The 16,261-nt window shown below is 41.9% G+C and overlaps 1 protein-coding gene across 21 annotated transcripts in view; it reads left to right on the top strand.

Annotated features, from left to right (window-relative positions):
- EIF4G3 (eukaryotic translation initiation factor 4 gamma 3) overlaps window positions 1–16,261 on the top strand; it is a 74,492-nt gene that overhangs the window by 54,853 nt on the left and 3,378 nt on the right. For 15 of the 21 annotated variants that reach the window (XM_063435926.1, XM_063435919.1, XM_063435925.1 and 12 more), the window contains 11 exons: window positions 28–132; window positions 1,560–1,692; window positions 1,796–1,893; window positions 3,413–3,506; window positions 4,279–4,393; window positions 5,625–5,824; window positions 6,291–6,421; window positions 9,311–9,483; window positions 10,112–10,237; window positions 14,358–14,439; window positions 14,643–14,741. In XM_063435926.1, the coding sequence (XP_063291996.1) occupies window positions 28–132; window positions 1,560–1,692; window positions 1,796–1,893; window positions 3,413–3,506; window positions 4,279–4,393; window positions 5,625–5,824; window positions 6,291–6,421; window positions 9,311–9,483; window positions 10,112–10,237; window positions 14,358–14,439; window positions 14,643–14,741 (1,356 nt within the window). The remainder of the gene's footprint in view (window positions 1–27; window positions 133–1,559; window positions 1,693–1,795; window positions 1,894–3,412; window positions 3,507–4,278; window positions 4,394–5,624; window positions 5,825–6,290; window positions 6,422–9,310; window positions 9,484–10,111; window positions 10,238–14,357; window positions 14,440–14,642; window positions 14,742–16,261) is intronic. The other 6 variants (XM_063435930.1, XM_063435932.1, XM_063435931.1 and 3 more) reach the window with 1 other exon arrangement.

The raw sequence follows: 16,261 nt of genomic DNA, 5'->3' as shown, positions 1-16,261 counted from the left end.
AGCTTCATAAGACGGTGTGTTTTACAGCCACGCATGGATCAGTACTTTCACCAGATGGAGAAGATTGTGAAAGAAAGAAAGACTTCTTCCAGAATCCGTTTTATGCTGCAGGATGTAATAGACGTTCGAATGGTATGTTCCCGATACTAATAATAAACAAAAAGCTCGATAACAAGAATTATATAGGTTGCCAAAAACAGCAGGGGTGTAATCCCTGTGATGAATGTAGAAACACAGACAAAAGGAAATGAAAGGCAGAATAAAACACAAAATATTTTAAATTAACATTTATTTTATCATGTTTAGTTTTAAAATAAGGGAATAATAAGATAACAATGTGGTCAATAACACCCTATTCTAATGGATGTTAACTTATCCTGTCCTTTTAGTGTCCTACTCATTTAACTAGCGGTGTAATTAAGACTTTTGCTACACTGAATTAATCATTTGTATCCAATTAAGGACACAGAATAAAATTTGTATCAATTTGTGTTAATCCCTGACATAGATGTAGCAGGAATGATAGTGACATATAACAGCAACAGGGCGAGACAATAAAGAGGAGAGAGCCCCTAAGAATCTGTCCCTCCCTGAGCATTCCTTTAAGGGTTCATATACAGGACTAGAAATCCCAATCCTGCTATAATATGCTGGCTACAAATTCCCTGCTCTAGTTAAAAAAAAAAAAAAAAAGAGAGAAATTACAGGTGTAGTTACAGAAAAACATTTTTAGCCAAGTTCCACAGTACTACAATCAATCAATGTACTATGAGAGAAGCCACGTGGGCAGAGTAACAGAACTGACTGCAAATAGAGGCCCAGTGATCATTTTACCAGTATGTCGATCTTCAAGGGGAATGGGAGCCGGAACCCATTCAATGGTGCTCCCCAGTGTGATAGTTTTAAAAGTGAGTCAATAGAATGGTCAGATTATGAAGGACATATACCACATCAAATCCTCTATAAATTGGGTTTGGAACACTTATGTAAAAGTTAAAGGTGAACTAAGTAATGCAAAATAATTTCAGAAATATAAAGCAGTATCATGAAAATGACACTGTATAGGTGGATTACCCACCATCGAACAAAATGGAAAATAATGACCTGGGACATCATAATAGGGATTAAAGTCACAAATCATCTACTTGATGGTGAGATGATTAGAGATATCAGTAATGTAATGCATGCATAACCGATACAAATACAGAGTTTAAACTGTACTGGACAAATACCTGATAACACCCCGGCTTTACAACTGCAGAGAGGAGAAATATATCATCCAAATTGGAAATGAAGGCAAAGATGGTTATAGGTGGAAATAAAATAAAATCCAGACGCTAATGCTGGCTATAGTAAAGTGCATTGAGAATAGACATGGGTAAATATTTACAAGGGTGCTGATTAGGGCATCAATCCAGGGGGGAGTACTGCAAGTTAATAAACTGAATGATCCCTCATTTATACCAAAAATTGTGAAACTGACATTTGGGAATGGTGATTTCGATAAGTAGTGTTTTGTTTTGACAAGTGATTTGCAGTGTATTCTATGTGATTCATAGTGCAACTGGGTGTCACGAAGAGCAGACCAGGGGCCCAAAACCATCGAGCAAATTCACAAAGAGGCCAAGATCGAAGAACAGGAGGAGCAGAGGAAAGTCCAACAGCTGATGACCAAAGATAAACGGAGACCAGGTGAGAACCGCCTGTCCAATTACCCTCTCCTACCCACGTAATTGCAGCCTTAGGCATAACCAGTAAGGAGGCTGCTGTGTTCACAGGCTATGCTTGTCCCCAGCAGGGGTTCAAAGAGTAGACGAAGGAGGATGGAATACAGTTCAGGGAGCAAAGAATAATCGTGTCATAGACCCTTCCAAGTTCTTAAAAATCACAAAGGTAAGTTTAAAGGCTGGAACTGACCCGTTATTTGTAATGTGTTGTATAGACCAATCCAGTATTATAAAGTTACTCACATGGTTTCCCGAGCTTTACATACACTGCAAAAACTGTGACAGAAAATGTTTTTGTTTTTTGTGAGACTTTTCAAAGTGCCAAATGTATCCCGCAAATTCCTTCACAGCAGGGCTCTTTTGGAATTGCAGGTGTTTCTGGAAGTTGTAGTTCACTTATCAGCTTCTTATATTTTGTTACAAAAGGGGCTGTTTGGACTCCAGCTTCCTTGAATGCTTTGTTCGGCTTGCAATGATATGTGCCTCTGTTTTATTGGGCATTGCAGATCAGGCAGAAGGGAGGCACGGGAACTGCACAATAGCCAGCAAGCAAAAAGTAACAAAGGAGACTGTGTTAAAGGACAACTCTCCTCAACACAATTTTTAAATATAATCTTATAGACAGTGTTAAAAAATATATAGAAGTATATGAAACAAAGAGACCGTTTAGTATACGAGCGGATCCTTCAGCCATAAACATGGATCGGACAGCAGTGTCTATGGTCCGTGCTTTTGTGCAGTGAGTAAAGCAGAGAAGATCATGTCAAACACTGTCTGACCCAAGGTGCCTGTGTAAGGCTGCAGAAACCTGTCAAATACTAAAGCCAAGTATGGAGTTCTCACACCACAACAGAAGCGACATTATCATCATCATTAGCATTTATATAGCACCTACATATTCCACAGTGATTTACTGTTATAGAAATGGGAAGTTTAAAAATAAAGAAGGCCTTGCTCAAATGAGCTTGCAATCTGAGATGATTTGAGGTTGGGAGATATTTATTGTTAGGTATTTTGCCCAGGGACACTTACTGGTAAGGTGGTCTCACCATGATTTGAGAAAGAGAGATCTTGTATTCTGTGGCTGTACTTGATTGTCGCGTACCCACATTCCATGAGAAATGTATCCACAGGGAATAAGAAATGCAATTTAGTTCAATGTGTACAATATGTGTAGGGATCTCTCATCCCCCGCTGAGTTTTTGGCTGCTTTTTGCAGCAGATTGTGTTATATTTAACAGGGAGCTGCAGGACAAATGATGTGCAAATTTGTTGCCATATTGTGTTTTTCCAGTTACCAAATGAAATTTAGAATTTTAAATAAAATGTGTAACATGGAGCGCTTTCTGCTTAAAAGGGGCAGCCTCACCATAACCCCCACAGTCTAAAGTTTGTCCTGCCAGTGTTTGGGTGAGATACTTTGCAGATACCATCTATATTGCTTCATAACTTGCTAGTTCAGGGTCAGGATAGATATTTACGACGAGCGTTCTTTGTAGCCACTAACGCTACAAATATACATTTTTGCAGCTAGCCAGTAAATTGTTCCTGAAATAGGAAGCATACTAACTGTAAGTGCCTGGCTGTGGGTGAGAATGCATGCTGGGTCCGCCTTTTAGGTTGATATATGGCAAGCAGGCTTAGTGCTTGTATGTAATGGTACCATGTCTTCTCTCTCCTTCAAGCCCACAATAGACGAGAAGATTCAGTTAGTGCCAAAGGCTCAGCCTGGTAGCTGGGGGAAGGGAAGCAGCGGAGGCGCAAAAGCCAGCGACACAGGTAAGAAAATAAGTGTTTACTATGTCATCAGCGAACTATAACCACTAACCTTTCAGACTCTATGCTTTCTCTGTTTATAGAGGTCCTCAGTGTAAGATTGCTAAAGGCACAATTTGGGCTGCAGTTTACGCAGCTTATTTTTATGCATTTGAAATATACATACATATAAAGAATTCTCACCTGTGAATGGATACAGTTTGCCGCAAATCCCCTTGATCTGTAAGACAGCGTTTCTCAGCACAACATACATAACACAAATGCAGGTGTTTGTGTAGCTGTATTCATGAAAAACCAGAAATGTATCATTTCAGCATTAGCCAGTTAGGCATAGCTGGTGTAAAGGTGTTCTCCTAGAAAACAGAGTCCCTTGGTGGGTTTTTTAAGTCTTGCACATTCCATACAAGTCCTTGTGCGGTCACTGAGGAATATAGCTTCCCTCTTTGACATCAGAGTGAGGGCGATAGCTGTAGCCAAATTGCTTAATCTATCATACATTGGCTGATGGGAACCAAGGACCCTTGCACCATAGTCATTCCATATACATTAGTGGTTATGTAACACTTTAACCTGTCTTCCCATGCTGGCACGGTGATAGACTGTAACATTTTATTTACTTTGGCCATTATATTTAAATACTCTGCCTCTGTAATTAACCCCTTAAGGACACGTGACATGTCATGATTCCCTTTTATTGCAGAAGTTTGGTCCTTAAGGGGTTAAAGCATCATAGACATAATGTTAAGAACCTGTTTGTTTTATTTGTCTCTGGTAGAATCATTGAGACCGGGTGCCCCAGGACTAAACAGATTCTCTGCCCTTCAGCAATCTCCATCTCCAACCTCCTCTCCTACAAGTGCTGAACAAGATCCGCGCAGGAATCTTGCAAGGTAATACACTGGATCACAATACAAAATCTTACAGCTGTGATTATTTCAAACAGGAGAGGTTATCCATATCCTTGACCCTTAGCAGAATTTGTAATGATTTTTCTTGATGTGTTTAGTAGTGTCCCTTAATGTTCTGATAATGTTCTTGGTGAACCCAGTAGCAGAGCTGGATTCCTAAGTCTGGTGCCTGTAGGTAAAAAATTCTAAAGCACCACCTGCTCCCCAACCCAAAAATAATGAATTTATTAACTGGGTATTACAGGCCTAAAAACATCTTTTAAAACCTATATTAGAATTTGGCAACTGCATGTGTATAAATGTTTGTGCATGTTTCTACTGGTAATGTATTGTGTTTAAATCTGTGACGATAGTGCGTATATGCAGCTTTGCAAATGCATACAGGGTTAAAGATAATGTTAGAAGTGGTTATGGTAAAGAGGACTTTAAGGGGTTAACATCAGAACTAGCTTACATAGGTTGTTAAGTGTTGAAATTAAATTTGGGACGAATATGAGTTTCTTTAAGTTTGGGGAGGGGTTACATTTAGGATTAGGGCAAGGGTTGTTTAGAGCATGTGGAGGGCATGTGGAATGTGAAGGGTTATTTATAAAGTACTCGCCCTTCTATGTCTTTTGTAGACCATTCAGTCTCCTAAGATTGTTTTTAGAGCTGCATGAATGGTTATACAGTGTGCATCACTCAGTGCTGACCCTGCTCCGCCTGTAAGGCATTTCCTGTGGCAGATAAGATATGATCTCTTTGGCTTTCAGACCAGCCTCACACACAGACACTAGAGGAGCTGGGACAGGACGGATTTTTACACCCTATAGAGCTGTTTCTGCAGCTCTATTAAATGACTGGACTACATCAGACACTGGTCTCTTTTTCTTAACCTATTTAAAGCTTCAAGAAGTCTTATAAGTGCTAAAACAGGGGCTGCCTACTCTGCCTAATGAGAAACACAGCACTGCCTAGTAATGTCCCTTAAGGTAGTGTTCTTTTTTTTATCTTCGTAGAGTCTGTTACAATACTGGTATTGTTCTCGGCTCGCCGTGTAGAGTTCAATGTATTAGTAATGTCTAGTACAGTCTGTTATGATATTCATAATGTTTTTGGCAAGCCTAGTAGAGTCCATTAAGATACTGTGGTGAACATGGTGTCTGGTAGTAATTTTTATAGTGTCTACTAGGATCAGTTAGGAAATTGCTGTTTGTCATCTTTTTTTCCCCAGCCGTGAGAAGAATGATAAACCTACCGGCCCCACTGCGGTCTCTTCAGCTGCACGACCAAGCAGCTTTATCCGAGGCAGTGGTAGCAAAGAGCTGATAAACAATCAGGAAGAGCTGCGCAGGGAGACACTGCAGACGGTGAAGCAGTTGATGAGCAGCACAGAGGTGGAGAAAACCACAGGGCTGGAACGCAAACTCAAAGGTCTCTGTGAGATCATTTTTGGCTTTTTAAATGGGGGAAGCTAATCACCATATGGGATTTAAAGGGACACTATAGTCACCCAGACCACTTCAGCTCAATAAAGTGGTCTGGGTGCCAGGTCCCTCAGGTTTTAACCCTTCAGATGCAAACCACTTTTTTTCCGGACACTATAGTGATCCTTTAAGTATAAAACCGTTTAACAGTGGACTTGTTCGTTTTTGTAATAAATATCAATGTTTCCAGCTTTGGATTTTTTTTATTTAGAAATGGCAATTCTGTTAACCATTCTCTCCAATTATTTTTTTTTAATAAAGAACTATGTTATTGGAAGCAAATCCATACTTTTTCTCCTGGTTACTCCATCAGCTGCTGGCTTTTTATTAGGTGCTAGATAGTATTGCAGAATTCTCCTGAATGTAGGTAAATCTTTGGTTTCTTACTCTTGGACTCTATCTGACCCTGGCAGGAAAGGCTGAATCTCCAGAAGCAGAGAAGTCAGAGACTCGGGACCCCGACAAGTTATCTTTGTCTGAGGAGGAGATGGAAAGAAAATCTAAAGCCATTATTGATGAGTTTCTTCATATAAATGACTATAAGGTGAGCCAGATGCTTTTGCAAAATGTATTAATCTCTATAATGGTCTTGCCTCAGATTTGTAAATTTGGTGATGAGTAGAAGATTAGCTCGTCTAAACCATCACTTACATTGCGAAACAAAGCTGTCCAACATCCAGATGCTGGTGTAGATAATTAGGTCCAAACTCAGTACTTTCTCATCTGTTTTAATGCTAGCAATTAAAGGAACACTCTACACTCGTAGCTTGCTAAAGTGCTTCGTGTCTGCAGACTGTCACATTTGTGACCGTTTATAAAAGTTCCGATTTCAATAGAAATCAGCACTTTTATTAATCGGGGCAGAAACCTGGGAGGTTTGTGTATTCCCTGGAACAAACCGAACGCCTGTGTCTGGGTAAAAGGGGAAACTGCAGCATTTGCAAGCTGCTTTTAGACATACTTCCAAAGAAAAATGCATCAATAAATGCGGCATGCTTTAATTTGGAGTATATCTACTAAATAGTGATTTATTTGTGTCAATTGAGTGTTTCTTTAATGTCTGGAAAGAAAAACAAAATATATATTTAATATAATAACAATTAAGTTTTTTCGATTTGTTGAACTTGTGATTAACCCACTGTATCCCCTCTAGTGGGTCAAGTGGCTGTAATCACTGATAAAATGCAAAGTTAATTAATGGTGCTTAAATTACTGTATATACTCGAGTATAAGTCGAGTTTTTCAGCACATTTTTTCTGCTGAAAAACCCTAACTCGACTTCTCGAGTCAATGTCTGTATTATGGCAATTTACATTGCCATAATACAGACAAGGGGCTGTGTAGGAGGTGGGCTGGCAGAGAGCTCTTACTTACCTCTCCTGCAGCTCCTGTCTGCTCCCTTCTCCTCCCTTCTCCTCCACGCCGGTCCGGTCAGCTCCCAGTGTAAGTCTCGCGAGAGCCGTGGGGTCATAGCGCGGCCGCGAGACATACACTGGGACTTGCAGAGGGAGCTGACCGGACCGGCGCGGAGGAGAAGGGAGCTGACAGGAGCTGCAGGAGAGGTAAGTAAACGCTCTCTGACAGCCCCCCTCCTACACAGTGCACACCACTGGACCACCAGGGAGTGAGAGCCCCCCTCCCTGCCATGTATCAAACACAGAGGGGGTACGAAAAAAAATATAAATAATAAAATAATATAACAAAAAAATAAAATAAAATGATAATTAAAAAAATAATAATAATAAAAATGCCCACCCCCCACCAAGGCTCTGCAACACATACACAAACACACACTGTATCTCACACACTCACACTGCATCACTCACACTGCATCACTCACACTGCACACACACACACACACACACTCACACTGCACACACACACACACACTGCACACACACACACACACACACACACTGCACTCATATATACACACACTGCACTCATTATATACACACACTGCATTCATTATATACACACACACTGCATTCATTATATACACACACACTGCATTCATTATATACACACACTGTAAATAAATATTCAATTAATATATTTTTTTTAGGATCTAATTTTATTTAGAAATTTACCAGTAGCTGCTGCATTTCCCACCCTAGTCTTATACTCGAGTCAATAAGTTTTCCCAGTTTTTTGGGGTAAAATTAGGGGCCTCGGCTTATACTCGCGTATATACGGTATATGTAAATATATATATCATATTCGCCGCAACCTTCTAAAGTATAAATATTCAAACACTCTTTTTAATAAATACAAAGTGCGCTATGATTTTAAAAAAGAAAAACATTTATTCTCCCCCCCATACAGGTAAGCAGGAAGAGTGAAGGGAGCAAATCACAGAGCACCCTTACAAACACTAAACACAATCTATATTCCCCACATTACACAAAGCCAACAACCCCCCCCCCCCCCCACACACATTAAAGACGACCAGCGCACATTACACACAAAAAAATGTAACTATGCCAGTGCAAACCGAACACAAACATTACACAAAACCAACAAACCCCCTACACATTAAACACTGCCAGCACATATGTACTAAACACTGCCAGCACATACTACACACTACAAGGACACACATACTAAACACAGCCAGCGTACACCACACAGACATTACACAAAGCCAACAAACACCCTACACATTAAACACTGCCAGCACGCACATACTAAGCACAGCCAGCGCGTGCACACAGACATACTACACACTGCCAGCACGCACATACTAAGCACAGCCAGCCTGTGCACACAGACATACTACACACTGCAAGCACATGCATACTAAGAACAGCCAGCATGTGCACACAGACATACTACACAAGGCAAGCACACTATGAATAACGACAGAGGGAGACACGCTCTAGGTTGGGGCCCCAGTATTGCTAGTTAAAATTATTTTGTGGGTCATGCCAAGTAGCTTGTTATGAGGAACAAGTGGATCGGTTTTTATTTTAGTCCTGTTTTTTTTAAATTTCCACACCCCTGCTCCACTGTTATGGTCTTGAATCATAAGGCACATAAGCAACATGCAGATAACAGCCTGTTCTCATTTACCAATCCCTCAGTTTAGTATCAGGTGTGAATAAGCTCCCAGTTTAATAAATTGGGCTACTTGTTATGTCATAGATGGCGCTATCTTAATCATGCTTTGGCCAAAAGGGAGAGACCTTAATGTTGGCATTGCATAATGGGAGTTGTTTTTGTACAACTACTTGGGTCTAGATTTCGGTTTTGGAATAATGGCTATTGATGTTATGGTTAGCATGTGAAGATCACTTTATATCTTGTGCTGAATTCCTTTCCTGGGTTCACAGCACATGCTGGCATGGTCTCCTGCTCACTCAGTGCTGTGAGGAGGTGACATTATTTTCCCCTAGCTGATGCAATATATCCTTTGTCTTTCCTATTACCCCAGGAGGCCATGCAGTGTGTGGAGGAGCTCCGAACTCTTGGTGCACTTCCAGTGTTTGTCAGAGTGGGAGTGGAGTCCACACTAGAGAGGAGTCAGATCACCCGTGATCACATGGGACAGCTCCTGTACCAGCTAGTGCAGTCTGGCAAACTCAGCAAGCAAGACTTCTTCACAGGGTGAGTATACTTTCTGCTGTTTGGCTGTCAGTCAGAATAATCCAAAACACAAAATGATACTGTTAAAGGGACACTCTAATCACCCAGATCACTTCATCTCATTGAAGTGGTCTGGGTACAGTGACCCTCTCCTCTTAACCGTGCAGTGTAAACTATTTTTTTTATTTTATAGAAACTGCAATGCAGGTTACATTGGAGGGTTAAATCCACCTCTAGTGTCTGTCTTCCTGACAACCACTAGAGGTGCTTGCTGCTCCAGACAGTAAAAATCTCATTTGATTGGAGTTCAGCATGTGACCCCCATCTCTTTGAGAAGCAATGAATTAGAGCAGATTGTGGTTAATGTCAGCTTGGTTGGATGCTGACATCACCGGAGGCTGTGCGGGAAGCTGCAGTAGAGGAGTCCCGCCGCTGGAATCTAGGTGAGTAGTCTTTAGTAAACTTTGTTTTGTTACTGAAAAGGGATTTTATTGTCCCGAAATAATGATTATTTTCATGACTACAGGTTTCTTTTAATTAGGCTTTTTTTGTTTGTTTTTTAGAAATTAAGTTACTTTTCGATGACTAACTGCTGTATGCTTTGCCATGGGATCTGATTTACAAGAATCCTATTTATTTATTTCTCCAGGTTTTCAGATACTCTGGAGCTAGCAGATGATATGGCAATTGATATACCACATATCTGGTTGTACCTGGCTGAGCTGGTGACCCCCATGCTGAAAGAAGGCGGGATCTCTTTGAAAGAGCTGATATTGTGAGAAGGGGATTGGGGCCACCTGATTAGATTAAGCTGACATTAGGGCTTCATTTTGATATTGAAATAAGGCCTTGAATTTTTAATTCTCAGATTTTAACACCATAGTGAACGAAGTGAAGTTAACAAAGAGTTTTTTGTTCTGGATTAAGTATGGGCGGATCTTACAGGGGATAAAAATAAAAAAACGTTGTGAGGGAGGATTTGATACCATGTAAGGGAGTCACGGAGATGTTTTTCATTGTGCTGTTTATTTACAATATTTTTATCCTGAGAGCAATCAGCATATAAATATTTTCATTAGATCTGGAAGGTTGTGTTTATGTAATGTGTTTTCTGTTTGTCTCTCAGGCAGCACACTGGATAACTCTCCCCCCTTTCTCATGACTACAGCATGCTAAATAGTGGACTCTCCTACCTACCTTCCTATTTATTCCTGTGGTTGGCTAGGTCCAAGTACTAGGCACAAGGTTCCGATTGCAGACACTGTGAATTAAGCCAGGAAGATGATACGCCATTGGTCATCCTAGATGGCATACCATCTGAAACTCTAAAAACGTTGCCACCTTTAACATCTAGGCTGGGCATTCATAAAAAAAGATGATGAAATAGGGGAGATTAATTCTTTCCATATTGTTGTGGTTTAACCTTGGAGGTGGACTATCTTGTCTGGAGAAGTGAAACCCTTGGGCAGTTGCTCATTCTTACTTGGAGGCTAAACCTGTCCAGAAAACATTCACTCCTGCTTCAATAAATTTGTTCGAGCTGAATATATAATATCACGGCGTGCCAAAGGAAATGGTCCTTGGAGGATAAATTAATCTTCCAAAAGCATGAATGTCATGATTTCAGTGGAGGCGTAGCCTACAATATAATTGCTAAGCCACCATTATTGGCACTCAGACCTCCAAAAGCAACCAGATGTAAAGTCAGATGCCAGGGATTGAGGTAGCAATTTCTAAACCTTCTCTCATTCTATGGTAGTGGAACTGTCCAGGCAGGTAAACTGGCAGGTCTTTGCATGAGAAAATAGATTAAGTATAGATGGATTTCTTTATTAGATACATTTTCTGTTTTTCTGTTGTCTGCATTTGACTTATCAGAGGAATGGTCAAAGAAGTGCAGACAGAAATCAGTGGGACCATTCTGCTTGTGGTGGGATATATAATTCCTAAGAGTGATACAATAAAATGTTAGGCCAAGACTTCATTCAGCCTGAGTTCTCTGAAAACTTACCAGCAGACTCTTTAACCCCTTCAGGACGGAGTCAATAGTACACGTTCTGATCAAAACAAAATGTAAACAAAAACTGGAATTTGCACTATATGTCTGTTCAACCGTAATTCACCTCTTTCATATTATATGCACGCACACTTATTATATATCATTTTGTTCTGGAAAAACAGGGCTTTCATTTCATATCAAATATTTATATATGAAACATAATTTATTAAGAATAAAATCAAGAAAACCCTGAGAAATAGTTCCGCCTCACATTTTAGCTGTTAATGTCATAATACTGTTGCAAAAAAAGCACATATTTGGATTCAGCAAAGTCTCACGAGTACAGCAGTAGCCCCCATTAACAGTTTTTACGGTGTGTTGGAAAGTTTAAGGGTCATATATAGCACATTCAATTTTTCAGTTTTTTCACATTGAAATTTGCCAGATTAGTAATGTTACCTTTGAGACCGTCTGGTAGCCCAGGAATGAGAATTTCCCCCAGGATGGAATACCATTTGCAAAAGTGGACTACCCAAGGTATTGCAAGTGGGGTATGGCCAGTCTTTTGTAGTAACAAAAAACTAATATTTGGCCAGTGTTTGTGACTAAGTGGCTACTAAAAATGACTGGACATACCCTGTTTGCAATACCTTGGGTTGTCTACTTTTGCAAATGGTATGCCATCATAGGGGTAATCCTCATTCCTGGGCTACCATACGGTCTCAAAAGGCAACATAACCAATCTGGCAAATTTTTATGTGAAAAAAATGAAAATCAAGCCTTATATTTGACTCTCTAACTTTCTAAAACACCATAAAACATGTACATGGGGGAGGGGAGGGGGGTACTATTTTACGCAGGAGCCTTCGCTGAACACAAATATTAGTGTTTCAAAATGGTAACTTGTATTACAACAATAATATCGTCAGTAAAAGTGTCATTCATGTGTGAAAAATGCAAAAAAGTCACTCTTACTAAAAATATAATTGTTGTAATACAAGTTACCATTTTGAAACACTAATATTTATGTTCAGCGACGTTTTCCGAGTAAAACAGTACCCCCCATGTAAAGGTTTTATGGTGTCTTGGAAAGTTACAGGGTTAAATATAGTGCTTGCAATTCAAATTCTCTGCACTTTTTGTCTGGGTTGTCAGGCATGTCAATCAAATTTTAACTAATTAAATCACATAATTATGTTACAATATTACTTAAATATACACATAAAATTTTAATATGTACATATACATGTATTTAAAGTCTACGTGTACACTTATGTAGTTATTTATGTAATTATATATATTTAATTGTGTATATATATATTTGTGGTTATTTGTATTTTATATATAGATATATATAGAATGTCATTCTAAGTGTATTTTGTTACCAATATATACATATATTAATAACAAAATACAGTTAGAATGAAATTACATATGTATATATAATTTATTTAAATTTTTTCTATATTTTATTTATTATTGTAGTTATACGTGTATATACAAATATAAAATAAAGATGTATTATATATAATATATATCTTATATATGTAATGTCATTCTAAGTGTATTTTAATACTAATATGTACTTATAATAACATTAAAATACACTGTATGACGTTGCATATATATGATGTATATATTATATATAAAAATACATTTAATTTTAAACCTGTTTAATATTTTTTTTACACTACCCACCAGCAGGGGGACTGTCTGACTCCAGACAGTCCCACTACTGGCAGATCCACAGCCAGCTATAGGGGGCCATGTGATCGCTCTCTGAGAGCGATCACATGGCCCCCAGGGGCCTCATTTGCCGTGGGAGGGCTGCTTCTGCTGTCAGGCAGCCCTCCAGAAGAGGATCGCGGCGGAGGTGAGTAAATCCTGGCTCCTGGGGCTGAATGCCGTTACGGCGTTCTGTGCCGCTGCAACGGCTTTAAAGACCATTTAAATGGGGACGGCATAGAACGTCTTACGGGGTTAAGGGCAGAGAAAGGTAACCTAAACATCAACACTCTGAATGATAACGATATTCTGATTGAGTAAAAGATGACACCTGAGACGTCTCAAATGTCTTCCCTGTGGAGGAAGTGAATGGCCTGGTAATATCAATAAAAATATTAATCTGCTTTACCAAGGATCTGCAGCATGTGTGTAAATGTATGTGACGTGTTCACTTTTTACAAATAGTAATTTACAGTTGTTAAAACACTTTAAAAGCTCTCTGTCCCTTTAAGTAGTATGTAGCTGGGTGCAACTCGGACAGTCTCAGTACCAGAGACCAAATGCTGAGTAACAAAATTAGAAGAAAGGTCCAGGCACTCCTAGGAACAAACTAGGCAATTTTATTGAACCCACTCCATCACAAAGTTTCGGCCTACACGGTCTTTGTCAAGCTTTCTCTTGACAAAGATCATGTAGGTCGAAACGTTGTGATGGAGTGGGTTCAATAAAATTGCCTGGTTTGTACCTTGGAGTGCCTGGACCTTTCTTCCATTTTTGTTATTGCCAGATGACACGGGTCATTTGTGATGTGTACACTTCTGTGGGCTCATTCCATCATCAACGAGCATTGAATAACATTCAAACGGAGCCATGAATTCCATGGCGTCTCATGTAGGCCTCGCCAGAAAAACAGTGGAGTACAGTAACTTGTATTCTGTCGAGCCTTGAACATGCTTTTACTCCATGTCTCTGTTTAGGGACAGCTTGAGATCAATGCTCAATTGGGATGGAAACTTTGGTCTGTGTAGTCAAACTCCTGCCCTGAGAAAGGGAATGAGAGATCTTTCAAGTGTGCTGTGTTGGTAGGCACTTAATGGAAAAAGTGTTTAGTGTGTCTTTGTTTATAAAATGTAATTCTGTTTTGACTGTTTTTGCTTTGTTTTTTCTTCAGAGAGTTTGGCAAAGCTCTGCAGCCTGTAGGACGTGGAGGCGTCTTATTGTCTGAAATTTTGCACCTTCTATGCAAACAAATGGTATGTTACAGATGTGATTGAGGGAGCTGAATTATAATCTAGGGGTGTTAATTTATCTTAAATTGCTCAAATTAGATGAACAATTGCATGTTTAGCATTGTTAATGGCGAGTGTAAATGAAGCAACCAGAACCTCAGCCTACCCTCATACCACATAAAACCAACCCTATACATCACAGCTCTGATCATGTTTGTTCTTTTCAGAGCCATAAGAAAGTGGCTGCTTTGTGGAGAGAAACTGGCTTAAAGTGGAAAGACTTCTTACCAGAAGGGGAAGATGTACAGAGCTTTGTCAGTGAGAAGGTGAGAATGGCAGGTGATCCAGTGCTAATTACTGATACTTTCTATGTTGTACTGCTAGGTCGGAGCAGAGACACTCTCCCCTGTGCTGTGACACTAAGTGCACTTAGCCGTAGATACCTAATGTTCTTTCTCTGATTCCACTATACTTTGAGGCTAATGGCAAGCTCTGCCTCTGCTCTTGAGGTTGGTGGCATACTCTGCCCTTTACTGGAAGGCTGCTGGTGAGCTCTGCCCCTGCACTCGGTGTTGGTGGAGAGCTCTGCCCCCGCACTCGGTGTTGGTGGAGAGCTCTGCCCCCGCACTCGGTGTTGGTGGAGAGCTCTGCCCCCGCACTCTGTGTTGGTGGAGAGCTCTGCCCCCGCACTCGGTGTTGGTGGAGAGCTCTGCCCCCGCACTCGGTGTTGGTGGTGAGCTCTGCCCCCGCACTCGGTGTTGGTGGTGAGCTCTGCCCCCGCACTCGGTGTTGGTGGTGAGCTCTGCCCCCGCACTCGGTGTTGGTGGTGAGCTCTGCCCCCGCACTCTGTGTTGGTGGTGAGCTCTGCCCCCGCACTCGGTGTTGGTGGTGAGCTCTGCCCCCGCACTCGGTGTTGGTGGTGAGCTCTGCCCCCGCACTCGGTGTTGGTGGTGAGCTCTGCCCCCGCACTCGGTGTTGGTGGTGAGCTCTGCCCCCGCACTCGGTGTTGGTGGTGAGCTCTGCCCCCGCACTCGGTGTTGGTGGAGACCTCTGCCCCCGCACTCGGTGTTGGTGGTGAGCTCTGCCCCCGCACTCTGTGTTGGTGGTGAGCTCTGCCCCCGCACTCGGTGTTGGTGGTGAGCTCTGCCCCCGCACTCGGTGTTGGTGGTGAGCTCTGCCCCCGCACTCGGTGTTGGTGGTGAGCTCTGCCCCCGCACTCGGTGTTGGTGGTGAGCTCTGCCCCCGCACTCGGTGTTGGTGGTGAGCTCTGCCCCCGCACTCGGTGTTGGTGGAGAGCTCTGCCCCCGCACTCGGTGTTGGTGGTGAGCTCTACCCCCGCACTCGGTGTTGGTGGTGAGCTCTACCCCCGCACTCGGTGTTGGTGGTGAGCTCTACCCCCGCACTCGGTGTTGGTGGTGAGCTCTGCCCCCGCACTCGGTGTTGGTGGTGAGCTCTGCCCCCGCACTCGGTGTTGGTGGAGAGCTCTGCCCCCGCACTCGGTGTTGGTGGAGAGCTCTGCCCCCGCACTCGGTGTTGGTGGAGAGCTCTGCCCCCGCACTCGGTGTTGGTGGAGAGCTCTGCCCCCGCACTCGGTGTTGGTGGAGAGCTCTGCCCCCGCACTCGGTGTTGGTGGAGAGCTCTGCACTCGGTGTTGGTGGAGAGCTCTGCCCCCGCACTCAGTGTTGGTGGAGAGCTCTGCCCCCGCACTCGTTGGTGGTGAGCTCTTCCCCCTCGCTGCGGTGTTTGTGGCGAGCTCTTCCCCCTCGCTGCGGTGTTTGTGGCGAGCTCTTCCCCCTCGCTGCGGTGTTTGTGGCGAGCTCTTCCCCCTCGCTGCGGTATTTGTGGC

The sequence above is a fragment of the Pelobates fuscus genome, chromosome 11 (assembly GCF_036172605.1).
Source record: "Pelobates fuscus isolate aPelFus1 chromosome 11, aPelFus1.pri, whole genome shotgun sequence".
NCBI classification, from domain to species: Eukaryota; Metazoa; Chordata; class Amphibia; order Anura; family Pelobatidae; genus Pelobates; species Pelobates fuscus.
This window is presented reverse-complemented; position numbering and strand designations above follow the sequence as displayed.